A 23,770-nucleotide genomic window follows, 5' to 3' on the forward strand; every position below is an offset into this window, starting at 1 on the left:
TAACATAAGTCAGAAATTCGTTTTATTCTTCATTCACACCAGTATTGCAACAAAAGCCTCAGAAAGATACCATCCCCATTCAGCTTCTTTAAAAATACATGCACAGTATAAAAATAATGCTGCTCTGCAGAGAAAGACTGTCACACAGGCTTTAGAAACAGACATTTTAAACTAGTTTAGCACAGACTCCCCACTTACTTTGCTGCTGTTGTTCAAATACAAGCCCTTAACCCTCCTTCTCTAAATGCCTTCTAGCACCAGCTACCAAAGATTCAAGGGCAAACATTTCTCAGCTTTTACACTGGAAGAGCTTTCCTCCACAGGATCTCTACTATATCATATTTTATGCATTAAAAATTTCAAGTCAGATTCAAGGGGGTTTTCTTGTTACCTTGAATCCTGACAGATGGGAAATATTACAGCAACAGTAATGCAGAGTGCTGTAGAAAAACAATAGTAATTACTGGGTTGAGATACACACTCAGGGTAGGCAAAGAAGCAACAGCAATCTGTCCCTAAGCAGCTCAACAGTCAACACTCAGCCACAGATGGCCTGTGCCTGGGCTTTCCAACCACCAGCAAAACTCCACATTTCATCAACGTGCTCCTAAGAAGCCAACAATGGCTCCTCTTGCCAGATAAAGTACAACCACCATGTGGTCAGGCAGATCTAGCCACTGCTTTCCCTTGATTTTAAACCATCAGTGATAGTTTCTGTATCCTTGTGCAGCCTGGATGACCAAAAAAGCTTCCATCCTTTTCACCTTTTCTTTGTAGGAGGAATGGTATGAAAGTGGGAAAAAGAGGGGCTGGAATCTGCTAGAGTCCAGACCCATGGGTAACGTCAAAGCAGAGGAATTGTGAGCAGGGCAGCTTCCTTTCCTAATCTCACGGTCTGTTCTTAGTCTCCACTCTGCTTTGACCCCAGTCCACAAGCAATTTGGAAATAACTAATTAATGTGGAAGACAACCCCCAAGCTGCTGACACTCCTTTAGGGTGAAAATGGGAAAAAGTCATTCCTTTTATCACAATAATAGAAAAGAACCTGGAGAACACCTACTCTAACATTCAGACAGGTTTGCAACAGGTACACATCCAGTATCTCCAAGCAATGCTGCATGTTTTAATAACATGGTAAAGACAGTTTATTATTCTGTCCCTTTTTTTGGAATGAAACTTATGAACAATGCAAGAAAGTGACTGTGCTTCAGACTATTTTTATTTACATTACATACCAGTAATCTGATACTTAAAGCTATTTCTTCAAACTTATTCCCTATGTCAACACCAGATTTGATTTCCAGAGTTACAGCCTTCATTTGTAAGCACTTCATGTGATTAATTCAGAGTCAAATGTAAAGAAAATTACACTCTGGTTCTTGCTTTAAGTTGTAAATTTTTAGCACTCTCAATTTTAGCTTTTATGTCATGAGGTTTTTCAAAAAATCTCACAAAGGCTGGCTCATTTAATAAGGATGCCAGAATCTGTTCAAAGGCAAAAGACCATTCATGGTTCCCTTCCAAACTCTGTGCCTTACTGCCTTCAGTCTGCTCAGAGCTGCTTCCCTCCTGCCTCTCTCTGGGCACTTCAGCAGCCTTTTCTGTACCAGCAACTGGACTTTTGACAGGTGACAGGGGACTCTGCAGTCTTCTGCCAACTTCTTCCATTTTCAGCAGGAGGCTGGTGACCACCGCGATGGCCCGGTACAGCAGCTCCTCCTCAGGATCCCCATGGAACAGATTGTAGAGAGTTTTTGAGAACTGGATGAACTGAGACTACGGAGAGATGCAGAGGAGACTGTTCAGAGAAGAGCAGCACAACTGTCCTGTTTCACTGCCTGCTGAATTCTCAGCCCAGTTGCAGTTGCTCTAATGACAGCACGGACTAGCCCTGACAAACCTGTGTGTGTCTCAAAGTCCCTCTCTTGACACATCACAGCAGTTTTAAAAAGTCACAGTCTAATGATTGATGTGAAGGTTTGAAATTAAGGGATCCTACAAATCCTTTAGAAATACTGTAACAGGATATACACAGTAAAACTTTCAAGACAAAATTGACTTAAATAAGACTCTGACACTTTACCTGATTCATTCTTGGCAAATCCTTGACGTTTTCTTCTTTTTTAAGAAGTTCATCTTGCCATTGCTTCAGATATGTCTGAATATCAACCTTCCCCTTCCCTTTTTGAAGAGGAAGAAGTGAAAAAAAAAATAAAATAAGCAAACAAGAACTAAGAGCTTCCCATGAGGGATGATAAGCAAAAGAACTGGCATCTTCAATGTCATTCCTTCTCAAGAGTGGTGGGGCCAAGGACTACACAGGACCAGAGTTTACTTTTGCCCTTTTGCTCCCACAACTACACTTATATAAGAGGATAGAATGTTAGCAGCACACTAAGGTTGATGTTACTTAATATACTCTGTCACCACACACTTTCCCAGCTCTACTCCCCCAAAAAACAACAGTTACCAAATGTACCACCAGGATTCTGTTACCTTTTTCTGGGCTGCTCCTCAAAGAATCAAGATTGTCGCCAACAGATGAAACTACAATTTAGGGGAAAAAAAGTTATTTCAGAAAAGAAGAGCAATGTTTCATTTCCGTTATCAAAAATTCCATCCTTAAGGGGCAGTGTTCTCAGCACAGATTAGGTCAAGAAGAAACCACATGGTAAAATCTGCATACTTTCTATAAAAACAGAAGCCACTGTGAGGCAGATCACAAATGAAACTGCTATCAGTTAAATAATCTTTATAATGTTCACAACTTGAAGAGCAGCAGGAACAGTACCTATATACTGCCTACTTTGGGCAGATTTTAAAAACCAAAAAGGGATCTGTCTTTCCTATGAAAAAGGAAACAGCTTTCATGAGCATTTGAAACAGATTATGTCATCAACTCCATAAATTTACTAAACCTTTTTCAGCTCACTTGGTCTAAAATGAAAGCAAAAAATTTTGAAACACTTGCTTATGTGCCTCAAAGTAAGTATGGATTTGGTATTTTAATTCTTGAGGCAGAAAATACCTTTCCTTTTATGCCCAGGATGCAAAAATGAAACAGCCATCACTTCAACACTGCAACAGGCTGCCTACAATGCTGAAAAATGCCAACCAAATACACTCTCCTATTTCTATGTGAACACCCACAGGCCTTTGAATTTAACCATCAGATGAGCTATCCACAAATTCTGAACAACTTTATTAAATTGAAGCTATCCACAGAAGATCTTCACAAGGGATTCTGTTAACAGGGATATGATTTACTGGATTTACTAATTTTCAGAAGAAAGCTCCCCATTTTTCACAGGATAGATTCCTTCTAGTGTTCTGCAGGCAACACCTCGCACTCTGGAGCTTACCACTGAGTTGGCTGAAGTGGATCAGTTCTTCTTTTGAAAGATCATCCCCTTTGGAAGGGCTTACAGATTCTACTTCAGTGAAAGCTGCAATAAATGATTGAATAAAGTAGGTTCATGGTGCTCAGGCATTACCAAAGCAGTGATAATGATGACAAAAACCAGAGACAGCTCTCCCCAAATGCCACTGTTTCTCACTTACCTGGAGGGATGTGCAACTTAAAAAGAAGCTTGAGTTTGTCAGTGAAGCTTCCATTATACATGGTATCTGTTAGGGGAAAGGACAGTCTATTCAACTGGACCAAACTTGAAACCACTCTCTTAACCTAAACAAATACAACCCAAGGAGGCTGGAACTGGACATGTGCCCTACCTTACAGGGAGTACAATTAGATATGAAGCTTAAGGAAAGCACTGTCACCTGTGGCTGAGCCTGAGGTTAGCCTACACTGATGAAAGAACACTAACAACATCTATGACTTACTAAAATAAAACCACAGCACTAACATCTCAGTATTTCCCTTAAATTTTTGTTTCATGACCAATACCACTTTGAAAACAAGACGAAAGGAGCAGAGCAGTGAGCCAAGAAAACTTTCAGCTCCCCAGAAGTATCCTGCACAATCTGTGTATAAGATGACTTAGTATGAAGATTCATCATAAACCAAACAGCCTGGGCAATGAGATCAGACCATTCTTAATCCCTGGATATTTTGATGACCAAGCCATATTTAAATTTAACCTCCAAGAGGGAATTATTGTGCCTGTAATAAAAACCACTCTATCTGACCCTGTGTTAAGAGACTAAGTCTCCCTAGCTTTTTGTACAGCGATCCACCCCAGGAGCCTCGTGAACATGCCCACGTGTGTTTTGTTGCCATACCAAGAACACAGGCAAATTGTTTGAAGTTTATAAGGCAGCTGGAGCTGTCGTCCATCAGTCGGAATGCCCAGAGGGCCAGGGAGTTTCTGTTGGCACAGTGTGACCAGGGGCTCAGCAGGTGCCAGAGGACCCTGAACTGCTGGCAGTCGATCCGGTACTGCTCCAGGTAGGGCAGGCTGGCGTCGTGGTGCTGCAGGACAGGACTGTTCACGCTCCAGTAACAGGAAAGGAAATGCTCCTTCTGCGAAGCAAAGATACAACACGAGGTTTTAGGAAACAACAAGTCTCTCTGGGGGAAAGAAGTGAGGAGTTAACTATGTAATCAGTACTACAGCTGGCATGTAAAACATGAAGTCTAACCTTTATCTCTTTATTAGAACCATTTCAAAGTCTACCATTAAGTGAGGAAAATGGAACATTACCTTGAATAATTCATAAAGCTCTTCAAGATCACTAGGACTGAATTTTACTTCTTGAGACACAACACGTAGCTGAAACAAAATTAAGACAAAATTAATTAATGTGTCTTCCCTCTCTGGAATAAGTCTGTATAGAATAAAATTATGGGAGACTTAACATTTCATTGAGACACTGTTTGCATATTCCAGGTTTTGGGATGCTATAATTAGAAGGAAGAATAGCACTTATTTTAAAAAGTAATCAGAATATTATAGATTAAAATAAATAATTTCTAGAAAAAAAAAAAAAAAAGAAAAGCTTAAGGCTAGTCTTGTTACCAGCATACATGGAGCCTACACTATGAAACCCGGGAGATAAAACTGAATTATTTATAACGACTTAACATATGGCTTCCTTTAAATGGGCAAATGCATGTTCAGCTCTCAACAGTGAAGCTGAATCTTCATTTTTTTTTAACTAAAAAAAAAAAAAAGTCACAGTTTTTTAAAAAACAGAGTTTGCTATAAGACCAGCTTCCAACTTCACAATATACATGTTTTGTAAAATAAAATACAACAATACCATCTTAGCATAACCACCAGCATATAGTTTCTTTTGCTACAAGCCACATTTACTACAGAAAGAAGCCCTGGGTGGTGGACAGACTGGTATCATCATCAGGTATTGGAAATGAGCCACTGAAGAAAGCAGGCAAACAAAGGAAGCTCCTCACAACCTCCACCTTCACTGAGCAGCCTGAATTGAAAGGATGAGATAGGAAAATGGAGAGCTGCCACATTACCAGACATTCACACAAAACACAGACAAAAAGCAACCCCTGTTGAATGCACCACAATAACCTCTTCAGTGGCAGTAAAAATGCAGGTGCTTAATTGTCCTTCTGCAGGGTGCTCTATGCCTCTAAGAGAAAACTATTAACACCAGCAGATAGAAATATAGGTCAGCCTGTTCCAATGCACAAAAAGTGTGAGAGCTACGCCAGCCTTTAGGAGTGGTTGGCAGTGGTGTGACTTGTAATGGGACCAGAAGGTCATGCTGTGATTGCAGCCTGACATCACAGGCCAAGCCTCAGTTAACAGACACCCTGCAGACACGAGGGCATTCGGTATAAAATCATGTATTTGGCCCTGGAAACTGCAGCTCTTCTCAGAACCTTCCAAAATGGAATGAGTTTTATCAGGGAGAAGGCTGAAACTCTTCCAAGTCACTCACCACGTTCTGCTTGGTTGTAGTTTCCAAGGTCTGGATGACATAAAGCCTGTTCCTGCAGCGCAAGCTCTCCACATCCTCATAGCGAATATCACCGTACCTCTGAGAAGAAAAGCACCAGTTCATGCAATCAGCTCTTGGGAGACACAGCTAAACAAGTATTTTTTTGTCTTTCTTGCATCTAAGCATAATATAGGCATGGACACAAAGGGAGATCACAGAAACTCTGAGGAAAAAATAATTTATTACAGCACTAATGTTCTCCTTAACCAGTGTAACTTTTAAAAGTCCAAACCTTTTCACTTAAACTCATTTCTCTCATGAACACCTGTACACAGTTTCCCATATACATTGTTATGTCAAAAGTTACCAGTGTCTGCAATGTGCAGTAATCAGTCTCAAATTTGTATACCACAAAGGCTGTTTCTGCTGCATTTTGTCATTTAGTTAACATACTAATAATGTGAATGAGGGATGGTAACACGTGACCTGTGATGAATCTTGGCAACTCCACTTAGGACAGACTAGAAAGCACCTTCCTAGCACTTAAAAACCCAAAAGAACAGAAAAGCAAACCTATCCCATAACCTATAAGGTTTTCAGTAAGGCTCCACAAAATACAGAGCCAAATTTCTAGCAGTTCAGACAGATTTCCTACCCTAGTCTGTGTACAATGCAACTGCACTGTTTGAAAGTAGCCCGTGAAACATTAACACTGCACAGGATGCAAAAACACGCCCACAAGAACACACATACTTCATTTGACTCTCGGATCAGATCAGTGATGTCCACTTTTGGATGGTCACTCTTTGTGTCGCTGAGGCTGGAGCCCTGCTGCACAGCTGGAGGTAAAGGACTGTCTTTGTTAGTGACACTGTCAAAAAATCTGCACAAAGCAAACACATGAGAAATCAGCAGGAACCAGTTTGTCACGATGGAACAATTAACATTGGCATCTACTGAAGAAAAAGGGTGCAGAGAATGAGAAAAAACAAATAATATCAGAGTCAGTAGCACAAATGTGCTGTAATATTAACAAAGATATACAAACATGGGAGCTGCCCACCCAGAGAAAGCTGTAGAGTTTCTAGCCTTGGGAGTATTTAAGACTGAACTTGAGTGATCTAGCACTAGCAGTAATTCCCTTTTGAGTGGGAAGTTAAACAAGACTCTTTCCAAGTTCCCTTCCACTTGGCATTCCCCTGGTTTTCTAATCCATACAGCAAGGTTGTACTAACTGGGACAGAGAAAAAGGCTTGCCCTGAACTGTGAAAAAGACAATTTTAACTCCCACAGATGTAAAAGCCAATGCCTGATCTGTACCTACTTATCACACCTACATAACCAACCTAAATAGATCCAGTGGGGAGGCCAGATTTTATAATAAATGCCAGATTGCATGGTCTCATAACAAAAGCTTCATTTTCCTCAATAATTCTGTAGCTCTTACCCCATTCAAACACGCAACATATAAAACCCTCACAAAACAGAAATTCTTATTATCAGTTATTAACAGTTGTAACTCATTAACTCCTATAGCACAGCAATTTTGCTGTTCTAATACTCCACGATACACAACCACAGCATCAACAAGATAATTTAGTTAGTGGAGAAAAAACTGTACAAGTTTTGTTTGCAGTATGTCAGTTTAAAGCACACTTCACTTGCTAACACAGAACAAACATCTCGTCATGATTGAACTCATCATATTTTTTTGGTTTGGTTTTTTTTAAACCATTAACAGCAGAGGATTCAGCAGCCTAAATACAAGAACTAAGCTGAAGAACTTGCTGCCTCTAAGTTAATGCCTGAACTGTCTGGAACAATCAAAATGTGCTTTAGATAATCTCATCAAGGCAAGCTGCCTTCTATTCATGATATAAATTCAAGATAAAAAGCACATTGCTTTTTCTTTAAAATTCACAAAATAACTCCAGTTTTAGAAGAACTTGAATATAGGATGGGATTTTCAGAGGATCCAAGCCCATTTTCCAGCCACCTCTTCCAGCCTGAGGTGAACGCTAACTCCTTTGAAGCCTTTGGAAGTCTTGGCTAGATGTGTTCTCAGCTACCTCAGAATGACTTATCTATATGCAACTATAGCAGCTGCTATGTAGCCTGAAAGAGTAACAGTTACACTAATACCTGTTGAGAACAGTGACCGCCTCTGCATCGTCCTTACAAGTGAGCAACTTCTCCATGTTGTACTCCAGCACTGCAAGGCCCAGCTGCAAGATTGCCTTTATTCCATCATAGAAGAAACAGTCCACCACATTGACTGCACTTTCAATTGGCAGCACACTGATAAAAAGGGTAAGGAACCAGGAGAGAGAGACCGAGGAGAAAAAAGTCATGTCCGTCATGTGGTCTGTCAACTGAGGCAGGTGAACCCTGATGAGCTCCTCAAACACTGCCTGATCTACCAAGGCACCTGCAGGGAAAGGATAACAAAACCACCACCCAAATCTTAACACACAGCACCAGCCAGAAACAAAGCTCCTGTCCTAGTGCACACACACAGAGGCTCAGCTGCATGGAACCATTGGCTCCTTCTCCCATGCTGGAAGATGTGCTCTCCATGCATGGGGCCAGAGCCTTGGGCATGCCTGAAGTGTGTTGGCACCTTGGTGAGTGCATGGCTGCTTCCAGTGACTCTCCTGGCAGCCAACACACTCCCCTCTGCAACCAGAGAGAAACTTCACACCCCGTTTTCTTCTAACATATACACCTGTGAGAACCGCACATGAGATCAAAGTCCTTAAATAACTCCTTTTCCTTCATCTGGTTTCAAATAAATAGTATGAATTGCGGTTATAATTCCAAAAGAGCAGTACAATAGTCTAACTGGCTACTTCCTGAGTAGTTATGCCTAGAATACTGACAATATCTGAAAATCACATCCATGCCTACTTAAGGAGTCATGGGATGCTCTCTGTATCCTCCATTTTCTACTCCACAGTACAGAAACAAATGCAATGGTTTCTCTGCACTGCTCAGTCTTCAGCTCATTCCTGACATTTGTTCTTAATGAATAATCACTGACATTCAGTTTAGGTAGACATTCAATTCAAGACAGATAAAAAAGCAGGTGGATGTTACCAATGATTCGGCGATTGAAATAATCAGGGAGCATCCTTTCACACACAGCAACCAAAAGCCAGAATGCTTCCTCCTCTTTAGCATACAGCAGAAGCACTGATGTCAGAATATTCATTGCCTGCAACATTCAAACAGGAAAGGAAACATTTAAGAGAAAAGGCAGTGAAAACACAACTGGTGTTATTTTTTTAGAATTTGTATTTCTGAAAGCACTTTACAGCACATTTTTGAAGTGCTGGGATCCCCTACAGCCATATCCAGGACACGAGTTTTACTTCTATGTTATTAAATACAGAACAGAGTATCTAAAGCACATAAAAATATTTTCAAGTGCTATATGTTTTGTTAGAATGAAAATGGATATGTGAAGTGGACATAACAGCACTTACAAACTAATTCAAGTACAACACAAAAACTCATTTTACACAATGGCATGAAATAAGCAAAGTAAGTGAACCACTAAGCAAGAAATTATTCCACATTTCTGTGACAGATTTTATGAGGTGCTACCATACTGCCATCACGAGCTAGTATTTCAACAAGCAACACTAAGATTCTCAAAGCTGCTATACCTGGCAATATCCAATTTGTGGATTCCTGAATGCATAAGCTGTAAGAACTCTCCTGAGGGCAGAAATTCCTGTGTCACTCTGAAAAGCAGGATGCTCGGGTAAGGAGCGACGTAAATCTCGTTCAATTTCATCAGTAGCCAAAGTGCACGTTCCTAAGGACTTTTCCACCAACTCAGTGTAATAACCAGGGTTGGATGCCATATCATTGACAGCACCTGCCAATACATTGAATTGCACAGTATCAGAGCACAGCAGTAAAGCAGTAATTTGATTGTTTGCAATTTGTATAAAAATTGTGGTGACTACTGAGGTACCTCATGAATCTTCAGCTATTACTGAAGTAACGTGTCAGAGTAATTCTACTGAAATTAATGGAATCACTCAGCGAAGAAAATTGCCAATGATGACCCCCAAAATGAACCAATTATACTTGTTATGCAGTACCTGAGAAGAGGAGCCAGAGCTCTCCTCTTAATGCCTCTGGGATGCCTCTTACAACGAGGTCTCGAGTCTTCTTTGTTCGAAACATACTGACCCCGTGGCCCCGTTCCGCAAACAGGATATTCCACGACTGCTCCTTCATTTTTTCTTTCAACTACAAAAAGCAGAGGATTGCAAGCATTAAGTATACTGGTAGATTCTCCTCAGGTTTCAGAGAACAAAAGTAAATTTTGCTCACAGTTATATTCATATAAAATAGGAATTGCAGCGTTGGCATCCGTATTGATGTGTGAAACGAGTGCTGAAGCAAATCAGAGCAAAATCCAGCCTATGCAGAGCACAAATTTAGCATAAAATGCCATCTCATACATGACCTACTATTCTTTAAAGTATGTTTATATAAGATGAGACAGAAGGTAGATCTAATCCAGTATCCCATCTGACAGAAACCAACAACTGCCACAGCACAGGAAGGTCACACAGACATTTCTCTGAAGCAAAGGAATTGTGGATCGGGTGCCCCAGCTCACGTGAGGCTCCAGGGCTCAGACAGGGTGAATGTCACCACCACAAATTCTGTGCAAGAAGCACTAGGATTTAAAACTGTTAAAGCAATTAAAGGTGCTGAAAGGGAGATTTTGTTCACTTTTGTTCAACATAATATAAAAAAGCAGGATTTAAAAGTCTGGACTCCCTTTTGTCCTGCCCGAAGGGTATTTATTTTCTGGTATTTCTAATATAAATAATTATATATCTTAATTTACTCAGTTCTGCTGGAAGACTTATTCTGAAATAAAAGCTGTCTTCTTGTACACACTATGGAGAAGCAAAAATTGGATGTTCTGCTGCAAAAACAACTACATTAATATTCTCCAGAGCATAACTTTGTTAGACAGTGGTGCAGAAGAAGGAAACAAGGAAGAAGTTAAGAACATTCTCCTTGCTCCCAGAGAGTTTGTAGTGACTTTGCATCTTGAAAATTCAGATGGAAATGCAACATGTTCACTATCATAACAAACAGGCAACTCTTCCCTGAGGGGTGGAAGTGCAGGAAAAACTACCTCCATGAAGATAAGGCATATCATTATTAAACAAGATGAGCAGAAAATTGAATGGAGCTATGAAGAAGCACCCTGTGGATTCCAAATACAGAAAATGGAGATGAAAGAAGACTGGCAAAGCCCCTGAGAAAATCAGCAGCTAGGTGGAATTCATTTTGATATATTTCACTCCTTTCCAATTAGATCCCAAAAATGGTTGGCCATTTTATCCCTTACCATTTTAGAGTCAAGGTTCTCAGCATCCTGAGGATGGTAGACAGTCATTAGTGCTTCTGTACTGACAGTTTTGCTGTTATCTCTCTGGCCCATCTTTGACTGTCCTGCACCAAAATCCTTTGGACTGTCAGCAGCAGAACCAGCTGCAACCTTGAAAAAAAATTTAACAGCGGTACTCATAAATAACAAACAATCCTCCAAGAAGCAGCACTGATACCAGACCATCATTGTACATGATATTAAGTTAAAGGTGCCAGATACAGACTTCTGAAAGAAAAGAAAAACAGCAGTCCCTGCTTTGCACAGCTGGGCTTTCAGAAGGCTGCACTTGGGGGGAAAAAAAAGCCATCTCTCAAGTAAAAAACAATATTATGGAAGGACAAATATTCATAATGAGAACAGAGAATATGAGGATAGGGAGGCCTGACCATCCACCACCACCACCAAAAAACCCCATTCATACAGTGACTGAGAGCACTTAAAAACCAGCATTACAGCTGGAGCTGTTTTTCAAAACCTGATGGAAAACAAAGGACCCAAACTAGAATGCATTCACAGTAGCACCATCGTCCAACTCATTCTCTTTCACATAGGCAGAGTTATTTATTTTTCCAAACCTTAAAACGAGAGGCACATGACTTACGCCTATGAACAAATTCTAAGAAATTAGAATAGCCAGAGCAGTTACCTCAGTACTTATGATGTGTTGTGGGCTTGCCGTTGCATTGCATTTCATCCTGAGCTTTGCCACGAGCAGCTCAAAATCTCTCACCTCTGTGAAACGAAAAGCTGTTTTCCCTTTGGTACTAATGCTGACTCCTCTGTTGGCTGGATCTGTTTTATCCACCCCTGTGACCTATGGAAGCAAGGACACATCCATTAAGCAAGGAATTTTACCTGCTAATTTATAAAAGAGAAAATCTGTGAAGAATAGATATGCAAATGAAACAGCGTTTGAGGCACACAGGCAGACTAGGTAACACAAGTTACAAGTTGAAAGCTCAATTGCCTGTAGCTATTATACCAAAAAAGCACTAAGTGTTATGCAACAGATCTTTGACAGAGTACCAGAAATCTTCAAAAAGGTTTTCCCAGCTGTGAGTGCTCAGCTTATTTGAAAACCCTGTCTCCTTCTACCCACTGAAGCAGTTGCTTTTTTTTCTCTTACCATCCAAAAGCAGAGAAAACATTACTTTTGTAAGTAATCAAATGAAACAAGTTTTACAAGACTGAATTTCCACTGAGAATACCCTGTCAAAGCAGCTGTCATAACACATGACAGCTAGAGCTGACTTTAATTGCCATGATGGAACAGTTACAGATTAGAGCAGTTAAAACACTTTAATCATGCAAGTTCAAGTGTGACAATCATGAGAATCTAGACTGACTGGCATTGCTGATGTATTCACGTTGTTAAAGGTACAGTATAGAAACTCACTGAGCACATTGTTACAGGTAAAGAAGGAAAGACCACGGAGATGAGGTAACTGCAGTCTTGTAGAACAAACACTGAGGGTCTGACAGTCCATAAGAATAAATTTAGAGCCAGCTCCTTTAACACAGCCTCTTATGTTATGGAAGTCTCTATAGTTTGCAGCACTATTTAGAGATAACCAAATAAATTGTTTTATGTAGGTGGGGAACACCAACTGTATTGCTGAAATTAGTGCAGCTCACCTACCGTGTCAGGTGTCTTATGTTAGCAGTGCGTACACAGAGCACGTAAAGCAATTACAGAGCAATTATAGAACCTGGTTTATTTGTAGGCTATTGTAAAATGTATCTAGTGCTGATGGAAAGCTTTTGACACTGCAAGACTGAAAGGCAGCAATGCTGGTCTCATTAACTCACCTACAAGTACTAAGCAAAAGCTTTTTCATTTAATAAAAAAGTATTAAAAAATTAGATTTCGTACTGAGCTACAAAAATAAGAGTAAAAAGAAAAGGGAAAGAAGATAGAGAAACAAATCTGAAACATGAAAACAGTTCCAGAAACCTACAAACAGAATTCCTACATGTAGTATCCAGGGTAAGGAGAAATACATGACACCACATAATAAGGAGATTCTAATGAAAATCTGCTAAACTGGCATTAAACTATACAAGTGCAAAACTGCTGGTATAACTGATTTGTAGTTTGCATTACCTCTCTCAATGGAATGATTACACTGCACAGGCTGCCATCCTGGCTAGCAAAGCAGATGTAGTTTTCTGAAATGCACATTTTCCCATGGGTGTTATAATGACTGAAAGGAACCCATAAGAAGCACTCATGAACTTCCTTCAAGGACTCTTCTTTAGGTAGCCTGAAGAATGCACTAAACTGCTCACTGTGGGCATGGCTCTCCAGGCCTCTGGATTAAAAACAAAACACATTGGTAGAAAAGAGAAAAGAAACATAAGTTTTAAATGTCTTTACAAATAAGGAAGTCAAAAGTATCTTGGGAAAAGACAGTAAAACATCATGCTCTCCTCTCCCAAAATCTATGGGGTCAATGTGGGCAGTTCAACCTGGACAGTTTTTCTTGAAGAGGCAACCACACCTACTTGTACATCCGCTTAATAAAATATTTAAATATGTCACTAAACAAGACCAGATTCCATAATCCTACACAGCAGAGCACAACAGGGCCTACAGGTAGTGCAGAAAAGACAGTAATAGCATAATGTGCTCTGTTTCCCCACAGATCAGAACAATCCATTTAAAACAAGAACAAGTTTGGGCTTGATGGAGAGTAATTAGCTAGAAACGTAGCACATGTTTAAATATCTGCCATGGGCTAGTTTTTCACAGATAACTGCAGCCAGAAATACTATTTTGGTTGGAGAGCAGTATCACTCTCCAGCATTACCACCAAACTGAGGAATCAAAGGAAAAGGAGGGACCTTAACCATTAAGTTACTGATATTCATGTCTTTCCCACCACCCAAAATAATGCTGTACCTCAGGAAAGCCATTCACCCATCTGCAACTCACTGGTTTAATCACTCACCTCCAGGGGCTTTCAGAAAAGCCATGCAGTTATCATTTACACATGTCTATTAAATGATTTCTTCCCCACCTTATCCCTCCTCATCAGGTATCTCTGGAGACACTATAGCTCTAATCTGAATTTTCTAATCCTAAATGCTGCAAGAACACCTTTTCAAAATTCAAACTTATATAAACCTTTTAGTTGGAAGACCAGCACTGGAAGACCACTCAGATCCTTAAATCCTGCCAAGTAACAATAAATTACAATGCCTCCCATGGCTTTGGGACAACATCTTAATGAGACATTTGGTTAAGAAAATATCAGCTTTGCTGATGTTTACCATCTCCTTGAAACAAGGATTCGCTTCCTCTTTGCCTAAGCAAATTCTGGGCCCAGAACAGATAAACTACAAGCAAGGCATTACCTCTTGGTGATCTGCAGAGGGTCATGAAGGACTGGATCATTGTCAAATGTCTCCTTGTCAAAAAGTCTCCTAACTGCATAGTTTGCCAGCTGCTCCATGAGAAGGAATGTTTCACTAATGTGCAAAAACATGGAAAAATAATGATCTTCCCCGTGGGAGCACACATGAATGCTCTCTGTCAGAATCACGTTGGAAGTTTTCTCAAGTTTTGATATTTCATCCCAGGAGATGATAAGTTTTACTGAAAATAAAAATGTAAGGACATGTGAGACAGTTCTCAGTGTCTGTCTGTATTAAAAAAGAAATGCAGTAATAGCAGCACTAATAAAACATAATTAAACAGCATAGTCAAATGATAATACACTTGGAAAGGACTACAAAATAATAGGCACAAAATGCATTCTCTTCATATTTCCTAAAAATTAATTCCCTTAGAACGAATTTTATAGAAAAACATTAAAACACATATCATGTATGACAACACAAGCTTACATCACCTCTTCCTTGCTCTTACATGAAAGTGCAAACAGCAAACAAACACCATCATACAAGCCAACCCCTTTCAACAGCTCACCAACAGGGCTTCTTAAATTAAATCCATCATGTAGAGGAACTGTGCCTTTTAGTTATGGCATTTCTCAATACAGATCAAGGTCAGCTTTGAAAGGATCCTATTTTCTGTATGTTTCCCATTTTTCACATAAATACTGTTACAGTACACACTACTGGAGGCATTTGTTTGGGCATTTCAAACTAAAAATGGGGGAAAAAAGAGTCATGTGCAATTATCACCAGTGTGTAGTGCACCCATGTGAAATATTAAGCCCGTGTGTGAAGAAATAACTGCAATCCTCATAGAGTTAATAATGCAGCATGGACTAAAATGGGCAACTTTTAGCTACAGTCAACTTCTGGAAGTCTGCCTTCTCTCTGAAGCTTGAATTAAGGAAGCATAACAATGGGTATTGTATAGTATGCTACACAAATGCATGCATTTCCATAAATTATGCTGGCAGTTTCTGCTCATCTCTGTTGACATCTGCTCACATGGCAAAACAGCTCCTTTAGCACACAGGAAGAATTCCTCCTCATCTGAAAGATGAGCAGTGAGGCATGAAGGGACACCGCTCAGTATCAAGGCTTACTTACTTTCTGCCCCAAGCAAAAATGAGTAGAAGCTGAGGAAGTTTGTACTGAGATACAGCCATCCCTGACAGGGCACTCTGCCCTTCCAGTAACTGCATGAGTAGTAGGTAATCAACTTCTCTTGCTCTGGTAATCCAAAACACTTCTCAAACTTCATAAGACCTTCACGAAACTTCTCAGGATCATCTTCTTTTACAAAAGAATCTTTTCCCTCTTCAGCAATCAACCCCTGCAACAAAAAAAATCAGATTACTTTATGCATGTGTCCATGTGTCATATGTGGTTGTCATATATGCACGTGCATGCACACAGCACAGTGTTCTAAGTTTCAGAAGGGGAAGAAGAGTCTGAGGATCAAATCATAAGTCACAAATAAAATGTGCTATTTCAGACTTATCCACCAAGTCTCCCACACAGCTTCCTGTGTCTCCTCTTCTCAAACAGACATATTTTCCTCACTTAATCCCAAGAGTTCCTGGGCTAAGTATTTAGCATATACATAGTGAACAAAAAATAGATCATATGCTTCCCAGGCACGGTCAAAATTATTGTGAAATAATTTATCAACAGTTTTAGACCACTTTCTAAAGGCATTTGATGTCTCATTTACCAAGTGGAGTTTATGTCAAACAACCTCAGCTGTGGTGCAGAGAAACAGGAACAATGGCATACGTTCAAGTTAACAGTCACGTACTACACAATCAGAATATGCAGAATTCCAATGCTGTCCTTGAATATTCTACAGAGGATGTATTATTTGTGTACAGTTAAAGGAAAAAAAATACTTGGCCTTTCCCAATTATGCCTGTTACTTACTCTTATCTTTCCCTGGACAAAGCTCGTAATGTCTTCATTTGAATCAAATACTGATAAAGTCTTCATAACATTGTGTTCTAACCACTCCCAATGTTCTGTTATTTCTTCTCTGCTGGATCCTATTGAAAAAGGAAGCATTACTTTAAATTAGGACAGACTTCAACCATTTCATCAAAACTATTAAGAAAGTAAGAGAATACTTAGCAAATTCCCGAGTCACAGAGTAATTTAGATACACAAGACAAAATCACAAGTTTCACATCACATTCACAAGTTGTTACCTCTTGTGAACAATGAAAATGTATTCATTTTGTGCACTGATTTGTTTTTATCTTTCAAGTCCTTTCAATCCAAAAGCATCTCAGCTTTGTCAACACTGCATGGCTCAGTGCTGAAGCCTGAGTTCGAGTGACAGCTCCTGTCTCTCAGCAGCACCTCCCAACACAGCCAGCACAGCACCACTGCAACACCCCCGGTTTAACAGGCAGAATGTGGGAAATGTGAGACCAAACCCACGAGGCTCAGCAGGAAATTAAATCTGTGCCTTTGATAGCCTCAGCTTTGATCAGTGGCCCACGACAGTTTCCAGAGCCGAACTTCAAGACTAGGGCCTGCTGTGCAAAATCCCTGACACGTGTGAGGATGTGAAGGAAACATTACTGTGCCCTGGGAGGCAGCAAGGACTGAGATGCCACGAGTGAGCCCACAGGGTTCCAGCAAATTCAATACAGAGTCAGTGCTTTAAAGACAGTGACTCCCCATCAAGTGCTGGGGAGCAGGAAGAGTGAAAGAACTTAGAAAGGTTTGAATATTCTAGAATAATAATTAATTGGCAGCTTCATCCTCCACAAGAATGCTCAACAATCAAAGCAGGCAGTGTGATCACGTACTATTGACACCCTCAAGCAAGAACACACCTTGAATAATTGCTTTTTTCTCAGCTTAATTTGTAAAGGGTAATTAACCAACTTTCAATGGACTCCACAGAATTAAAGTGGCCCTGTGAATGAATAGAAATTGCTCTAAATACAGTTAAATAGTCAGACTACATTACACTGGGTGGATTTGCCACAACACTTAACAAATTATATAAAGAGTAATTAACATAGCAATTACATGGCAAAAGTAATTCTTTTTCTCAGACTACACACGTAGACCAATTATCTGAGTCATAATGTGAATCAGAGGCACAGAGGTGACTCAGGAAAAATGAAACTTTTTTTGTAATTGTTTAAATGGTTTAGGAGCACTGCTTCAGACCCTTAATATGTTATAACAGGGACAAAGTGTCATCCTTCAATTTCTTCACAGAAGAAACAATCTAATACAATTAGGACAATTATGTTACGTAGCTTTCTATTGTAAAGCATATCTGTGCAGCACAAAATCTATATAAATTCAGTCCTAAAATGAAGATTACCCTTTGTATTTTCCCAAGGGCTGACCTGATGGCAGTAGAATTCCCCAGAGTACACTTCCAAAATGCATATTAAAGGACTTTTTTGATAGCCTGTCACCAGGTCTGACTTCTTCAGAAGTGCCCCTGAAATGTTATTTATTGTCAATTCACAAACTGTTCGAATTCTTTAAGGCTGGCCTTTTAAAGTGACATGCAATTACATTAAATTAAAGCTGCAAGAACAAACCTGTATTTACTTTTCCATTCCCTACTGATTAATAATGCAACATGAGAAAGAGATAGAACTTTTATACTACAAGAGCAACAGATATGAGGAAGAATTCAGCTCTGACCATGACTGTGAACCTGCACGTTTTAACATGCAAAGACAAAGCAAACAAAAATATTAGGATAAGCATCTACTGTTATTCCTACCTACAGCATACTTTGGAATAAGCTGACCTCAGGAGTCAAGTTATTCCTGCACCTTGTAAAAGCAAAGATTGTGTGTCACTGTAGCAATGGCCCAAAGGCTTTGGTACCTGAAGGACTCCTGCAGAAAGCAGGAAATCAGAAGGTGCAATAGGAAGAGTCCACAGATTTATTCTGTAAAACTGGCACCACGCTCTGCTGCCGAGCTCCGGCTTGCAAATATCTTTAAACCATTCAGAGGTCACGAGAGTGAGCAATGATGTGAGAGGATTAAGCCAACAATGGATGGCACAGTGTGCAGCCTCCTGTGGCACTCCCTGGCCCTGGCTGGCTGGCAGAGCACTGTACATACCACAGGCAATGGACCAGTACACTTGGGAGTCCGGGGTCTGGTGCAGGATGCGGAACGGGGCCACTTTCGACGTCGAGTCCAACACTGCATCCAGTGTTCCCACAAGGAGACCTGTTGTGTCCAAGAAAATGTACACAGCACAGTGAAAACTCAGGTTTTGAATCCCCTCTGATTCGTTTCTTGGGGAAATTCCTTTCTGCTGCCCAAGTCAGGACTAAATGAACGCTGAGAAAATAAGCAGCACAATCGAGGAGAGCACAAAGTGCTCCCAGAGGAACTTCTTTGGGATGTGATATTTTGATCCAGTAAAAGCCACGAGGCACAAATGAGGGTGAAGCAGTTTTTCGAGATGACCCCTGTGGGAGTGACAGCCATGCAGTATGAGAAACCAGAGCACAACCAGAAACTAACAGGGTAGGCCCAGCCCTCAATGAGCACAAGCAGTAATTGAACTACCTCTTAATTAGTCATTGACTGTTGTTCTGTTTTCCAGGCACAGGAAAGAGCCCTTGAAGACCATAATTGGCTGTCACCTCCCTGACACTAAGTACTGAATTAGCTCCCGTTAAACAGAGGTCAGATAAAAACATACTACTTTCACTAAAAAGCCAAACTTCATCTCTCCAGAACCAGGACAAAAACATTCTACGGGAAAATGAGGATGCATTTTATAATGACTCAAAATTATTCTCTCTCACTGTGCAGTAATAAAGATATTAGCCCAGATATCTTAACTGATCCTTTAAAGCCTAAAAATCAGGAAATTCTAAGAGAAGAAAAGTCAATACTGAAGGAACAACTGAAACTTTTGGTTCCTGATGCACCATAAAACCTTTTCTTGTTACAACAGAAACAAAAACACAATCAACAGGATCTTATGTTGTATCCCGAAGAAGCACTAGATTTAGACAACTTCAAATGAATCCCTCAAAAGTTATTTTGGAATTTTTAGGTTGGCTGCTTTGGTACTTTGGGTTTCACTTTCTTTCTATTAACCCCCTCTCAAATTCTGAAAAATAGAAATTGTGAAAGAATACAAAGAAACAAAATGAAGCAGAATTGGTAAGTTCAGACATTCATCCACAGATCATGGTTTTCCTGAGGACACACTTTCAGCATGGAGTCTGCGGGACTACCTCACTGTGGCTATTCAAGTTTTGAATGTTTTTGCTTCTCCTCAAAAACATGGAAGTAAATAATTACAAAAACCACAAAAAACCCAAAACCAACCACAAGGAAAAAAAAACAAACAAAAAACCAAACCAAACCAAAAAACCCCAAAACACCAAAAAAACCACACCACCAACCAGAGCAGTCCATCTCTGGTCTTGTCTGCAATTAACAGATTGTAAGTGGCTGTTGGAAAGTCGAATTATTTTGTAGTTCCTGACTGAAGACAGACATTGAATAAGTAACAACATTTATGTCTGTTGAAGCAGCTTTTGCTTACTGAATGACTCATGACAGTGAGCTGATCTCAAAGATGGCTTTGCTTCAGCAAACATTGCATTATTTCATTCACAAATCCCCTAATAACATTTTCTGTTATAATACACAGTACAAGGATATTATTCATCATTTATAAGGCTAATGCAACTCAGCTTGAGCCAATGGTACCACAGTGCATTAGAAAGCAGCACTCCTCAAAATGCCATCACAGCTCCTGTCTCCTTGGAAGGTCACCAGATTTTAGACACAATATGCAGCTGACACAATTTCAGATCTTCATTACCAGCAAATTTCCCATTTCATTCCTATCAAGGGTGAGGACCCACAGCAAGGAAGCCACACCAAAAGCTCTGAGTGCTAAAACACCAGCAGGGAGAAATGATTTCTGCCCAGACCTGGAAGTTTGGAAAAGCTCACACCTTTGTGCTGCAGGCTGGGTCAAGCTAGATCACAAGGTTCCTCTCCCATTCTGCAGTTCTTACCAAAATAAATTTAAGTTTGTACAAAGATCACCAAATACTTTTTAACTGGTCCACCATGAAATTTTGTTAGAGACAAGGTTCTTGCCATTGACACCCACAGCCAATACTTGGCTGAGCAATCCTTAGAGGAGCTCTAAAACAAAGAGAATGAAGTGTAAAGCCAAGCAGGGAGGGAAGCAAGGCTGAGTACAACCAGCACGAGGTATTTCTGTACCTGTTTACAAGTTATCCACACAACCAAACTCAGAAGTGTGGGGGGTGTGTGTGTGCACACAAGCCAACACAGCTCCCTGTGCCATCTACAGATCACAAACTGGTCCTGCCCCCGTCAGTCCAGAGGGGTCATCAATCAAATCCAAGTGCAGACTTCATTCTCTTCCTAGGACAGCACCAGAATTCCCAGCCTTCCTTCAGGTGAGCACCTCTGTCGACATCTATCTTTTCTCCTTTTTACCTTTCTCCAGGTACTGGCTCTTTCCCCAAAACTTCCCTGCTTAAAGCCTGTCTTCCCAACTGTCCTCCTGTATTTTGGGGAACCCTTTGTCACGCCCCCATTAGCGCTATTCAAACCCCGCAGCACCGCCCGCCTTTCTTTCCACTCCCGTCCTGAGGCACTGTCCCCCCTTCCCTCTCCCCAGTCACCTCCAGCCTTGCCTCCCCAGCTGGAAAAGGCTCTTCAGGAGAACAGGATTGTACTGGGACATTCGGGATGATTTCATAACACCACAGCTGTGCTTGGCTTTTTCCTAAAGGAAGTGTTAATTTTCTCAAGTGACATGCAGCAATATCAAATTAAAGCCAGGCATGGCAAATCACGCTGGCTTATACCTAGGAGGTTTGAATACTTCCAAACCTGCAAACTCAAATGTAATTGCATTTTTATGCAACTGCCTTGATAATCTTTCTCAATCACAATTTTAACTCAAGAATATCTCACTCCTTTTGTTTCTGTCCGGGTAAAAACATAACTTGCAAAGAAGAATCTGTAAGAATTTACAAGCAAAGTTACAGAAGCAAAATGTGCAATGCCACATCCAAAAAAAAAGCATACTACAGCATCTATCCCATCCAAGTGTTTTTTCCACACTGTCAACAGCCACCAAGGACAGGAGAGCAGTGACAGAAGCCTCACCCTCACCAAATCCCCAAGGGCACTTGGAGGGCCCAGCTGTCTATCCAGCTGTGAGCCTATGAGGAGGTTTTCAGCACAACTTATTCCAGTTCTCATTGTTCCACTTCAGTCACAGTCCTTAAATTAATTTTATCATGCAGAAAGTCAACCTTCATAGCAACTTGGTTTCCTTGGCTTCCAAATATATGAAGGTAGAGAACAGGGCACCATGCCTGGTCCCCACAAGACTTCCAATGTATCACCCTTGGTTCTAAGCCAAAGCCTGACATTACCTTATCTGCTTGTAATACTATGATATGCACAGTAGCCTGGGATTTTGGGATGCTTCCTTTGACACTTTTCATGTGCCCTGCCAGTGGTTCACTCAGATGCCAATGAAGAATGCCCCACCTCCAGCTGCAAGGGCCATTTCTACATCTGAAATTCACCAGCCAGAAATTTGAACCTTGTGGTTTTGCTCAGTAAAATTAATAAATGCTTCCACAAGGCAATTATGCCTCGTGTTTAACATAGCTTGCTTTACGATGACACAAATTAGAAGAGCCTGGAAACCTACAGAAATGCAAAACACTTGAGAACCACATCCCACTGAGGAATGACTTCATTCCCTGTAGCATTTCTCCTTGACAGGGTCAATGCCAGCCTACAAAGGAGTCAGTGCTAGTCAGAATAGCTGTCAACATCACAGAGGTCTCAGCAATATCTGGGGCCCCTGCAGTGCCTGATGATACAAACAGGCAAGAATTATAAATAGAAACTCACTCCATACCTTGAAGTTCTCATGGAATAAAGTTTATTACACGATGGTCAATTTCCTGTCCCACCCCTCTGTCACTTTCCTGTCCCACCACCGCTGACAAGCTCCACCAAATCATCTGCTTGCTTCTAAAACAAGCAGTCGGAAATGCCTGAGCAGGAGCTCATCTCAAGCAGCCCCAGATGCAGGCAGAAGAAGGGATTTGGGAATGAGCATCTTGCCAAAGCAAGGCAGAGCAGCCCTCCTTCACACGCGTCCACTTCCACCAGGCTGCCCATGGAGCTGTGCCGGACTCGGCTGGAGCAGAGGCTCCTCAGCCCGTGCCGAGGTGACCCGGGGATGCAGAGTCCCCTCGTTCCCACACAGTGACCCGGGGATGCAGAGTCCCCTCGTTCCCACACAGTGACCCGGGGATGCAGAGTCCCCTCGTTCCCACACAGTGACCCGGGGATCCAGCGCACCAGCCGTCCCCAACCCTGCCGGGTGCCCGTCCCTGCCGGACTCTGCTGCCCCTCGGGCCACGCTACCCAGGGAAAGGAAGGCGAGAAGAGCCCCATGAGATACCCAGGCAGGCCCGGTGCCCCAGAACTCGAGCAGGTCCCCTCCCTGCCCCTCCGGCTGGGGGTCCTGGGGCCGACAGACCCCCGTCCTCCCGCTCCAGCCCTGGCCCGACCCCACGGGGACAGTACCTGCCAGCCCGCCTCCGCCCTCCTCGCCATAGCCCCGCCGCCTCTGCAGCACGAAGTACTGGTTGGAGCGCTCCTGCACCCACAGCTTGAGGGCATTTTTCAGCAGCACCTCCTCGGGCTTCAGCCACATCGCGCGGCCCCTCACGGCGCAGCGCCTCCACCGCCGTGCCCGCCCCGCGCTCGCAGCTGCGGTGCCAGGCAGGGCAGGGAGGCGCTCCCAGGGCACGCTGGGAGCTGTAGTCCTTGCTGCCAAGGGGTCGCGCCGCCGTTGCGGCGGTAGGACTACAACTCCCGGCGGCTGCGCGATCCCCTGCCTCGGGACTACAGCTCCCGGCGGGCCCTGGGCGGCCCGGGCCGCGTGGCGGTGAGGAGCTGCCAGCGCAGCCCCGGCGGCCTCGCCCGGAGCGGAGTGCGGAGTCCCGGCTTTGCTGTGGCCCGGAGCGGGGTGCGGTCCTG

General features: G+C 41.8%; 1 protein-coding gene across 2 annotated transcripts; it reads right to left on the reverse strand.

The window, feature by feature from the left end:
- TBC1D8B (TBC1 domain family member 8B) lies at positions 1–23,470 on the reverse strand. 2 transcript variants are annotated; one of them, XM_066202382.1, is made up of 21 exons: positions 23,315–23,470; positions 18,806–18,916; positions 16,623–16,741; positions 15,810–16,035; positions 14,661–14,901; positions 13,408–13,615; positions 11,950–12,117; positions 11,262–11,411; positions 9,988–10,138; positions 9,544–9,758; positions 8,972–9,089; positions 8,018–8,303; positions 6,629–6,758; positions 5,876–5,974; positions 4,666–4,734; positions 4,244–4,484; positions 3,563–3,628; positions 3,364–3,447; positions 2,498–2,548; positions 2,085–2,182; positions 1–1,777 (listed from the first exon to the last, which is right to left on the reverse strand). In XM_066202382.1, exons 1-21 carry the CDS (start codon positions 23,442–23,444, stop codon positions 1,367–1,369), a joined length of 3,372 nt encoding a protein of 1,123 aa, XP_066058479.1. In that variant the 5' UTR covers positions 23,445–23,470; the 3' UTR covers positions 1–1,366. The 2 variants fall into 2 exon arrangements, with proteins under 2 accessions (XP_066058479.1, XP_066058480.1); XM_066202383.1 differs by lacking the exons at positions 1–1,777; positions 2,085–2,182; positions 2,498–2,548; ... (2 more) ...; positions 4,244–4,484; positions 4,666–4,734 and having other exon boundaries at positions 5,885–5,974; positions 6,629–6,714.
- Positions 23,471–23,770: the final 300 nt, after the last annotated feature.

The sequence above is a fragment of the Chamaea fasciata genome, unplaced genomic scaffold, assembly GCF_029207755.1.
Source record: "Chamaea fasciata isolate MVZ Bird 193981 ecotype frontalis unplaced genomic scaffold, bChaFas1.0.hap1 SCAF_22, whole genome shotgun sequence".
Taxonomy (NCBI): Eukaryota; Metazoa; Chordata; class Aves; order Passeriformes; family Sylviidae; genus Chamaea; species Chamaea fasciata.

Excerpts from the sequence above, each read along its gene's own strand:
- TBC1D8B (XM_066202382.1), bottom strand. The coding sequence starts at position 23,444 with ATGTGGCTGAAGCCCGAGGAGGTGCTGCTGAAAAATGCCCTCAAGCTG. Across the intron at positions 11,412-11,949 it reads AACACATCATAAGTACTGAG|GTTGCAGCTGGTTCTGCTGC; the intron begins GTAACTGCTCTG and ends TTTTTTTTCAAG. Across the intron at positions 3,448-3,562 it reads TAAGTTGCACATCCCTCCAG|CTTTCACTGAAGTAGAATCT; the intron begins GTAAGTGAGAAA and ends CATTTATTGCAG.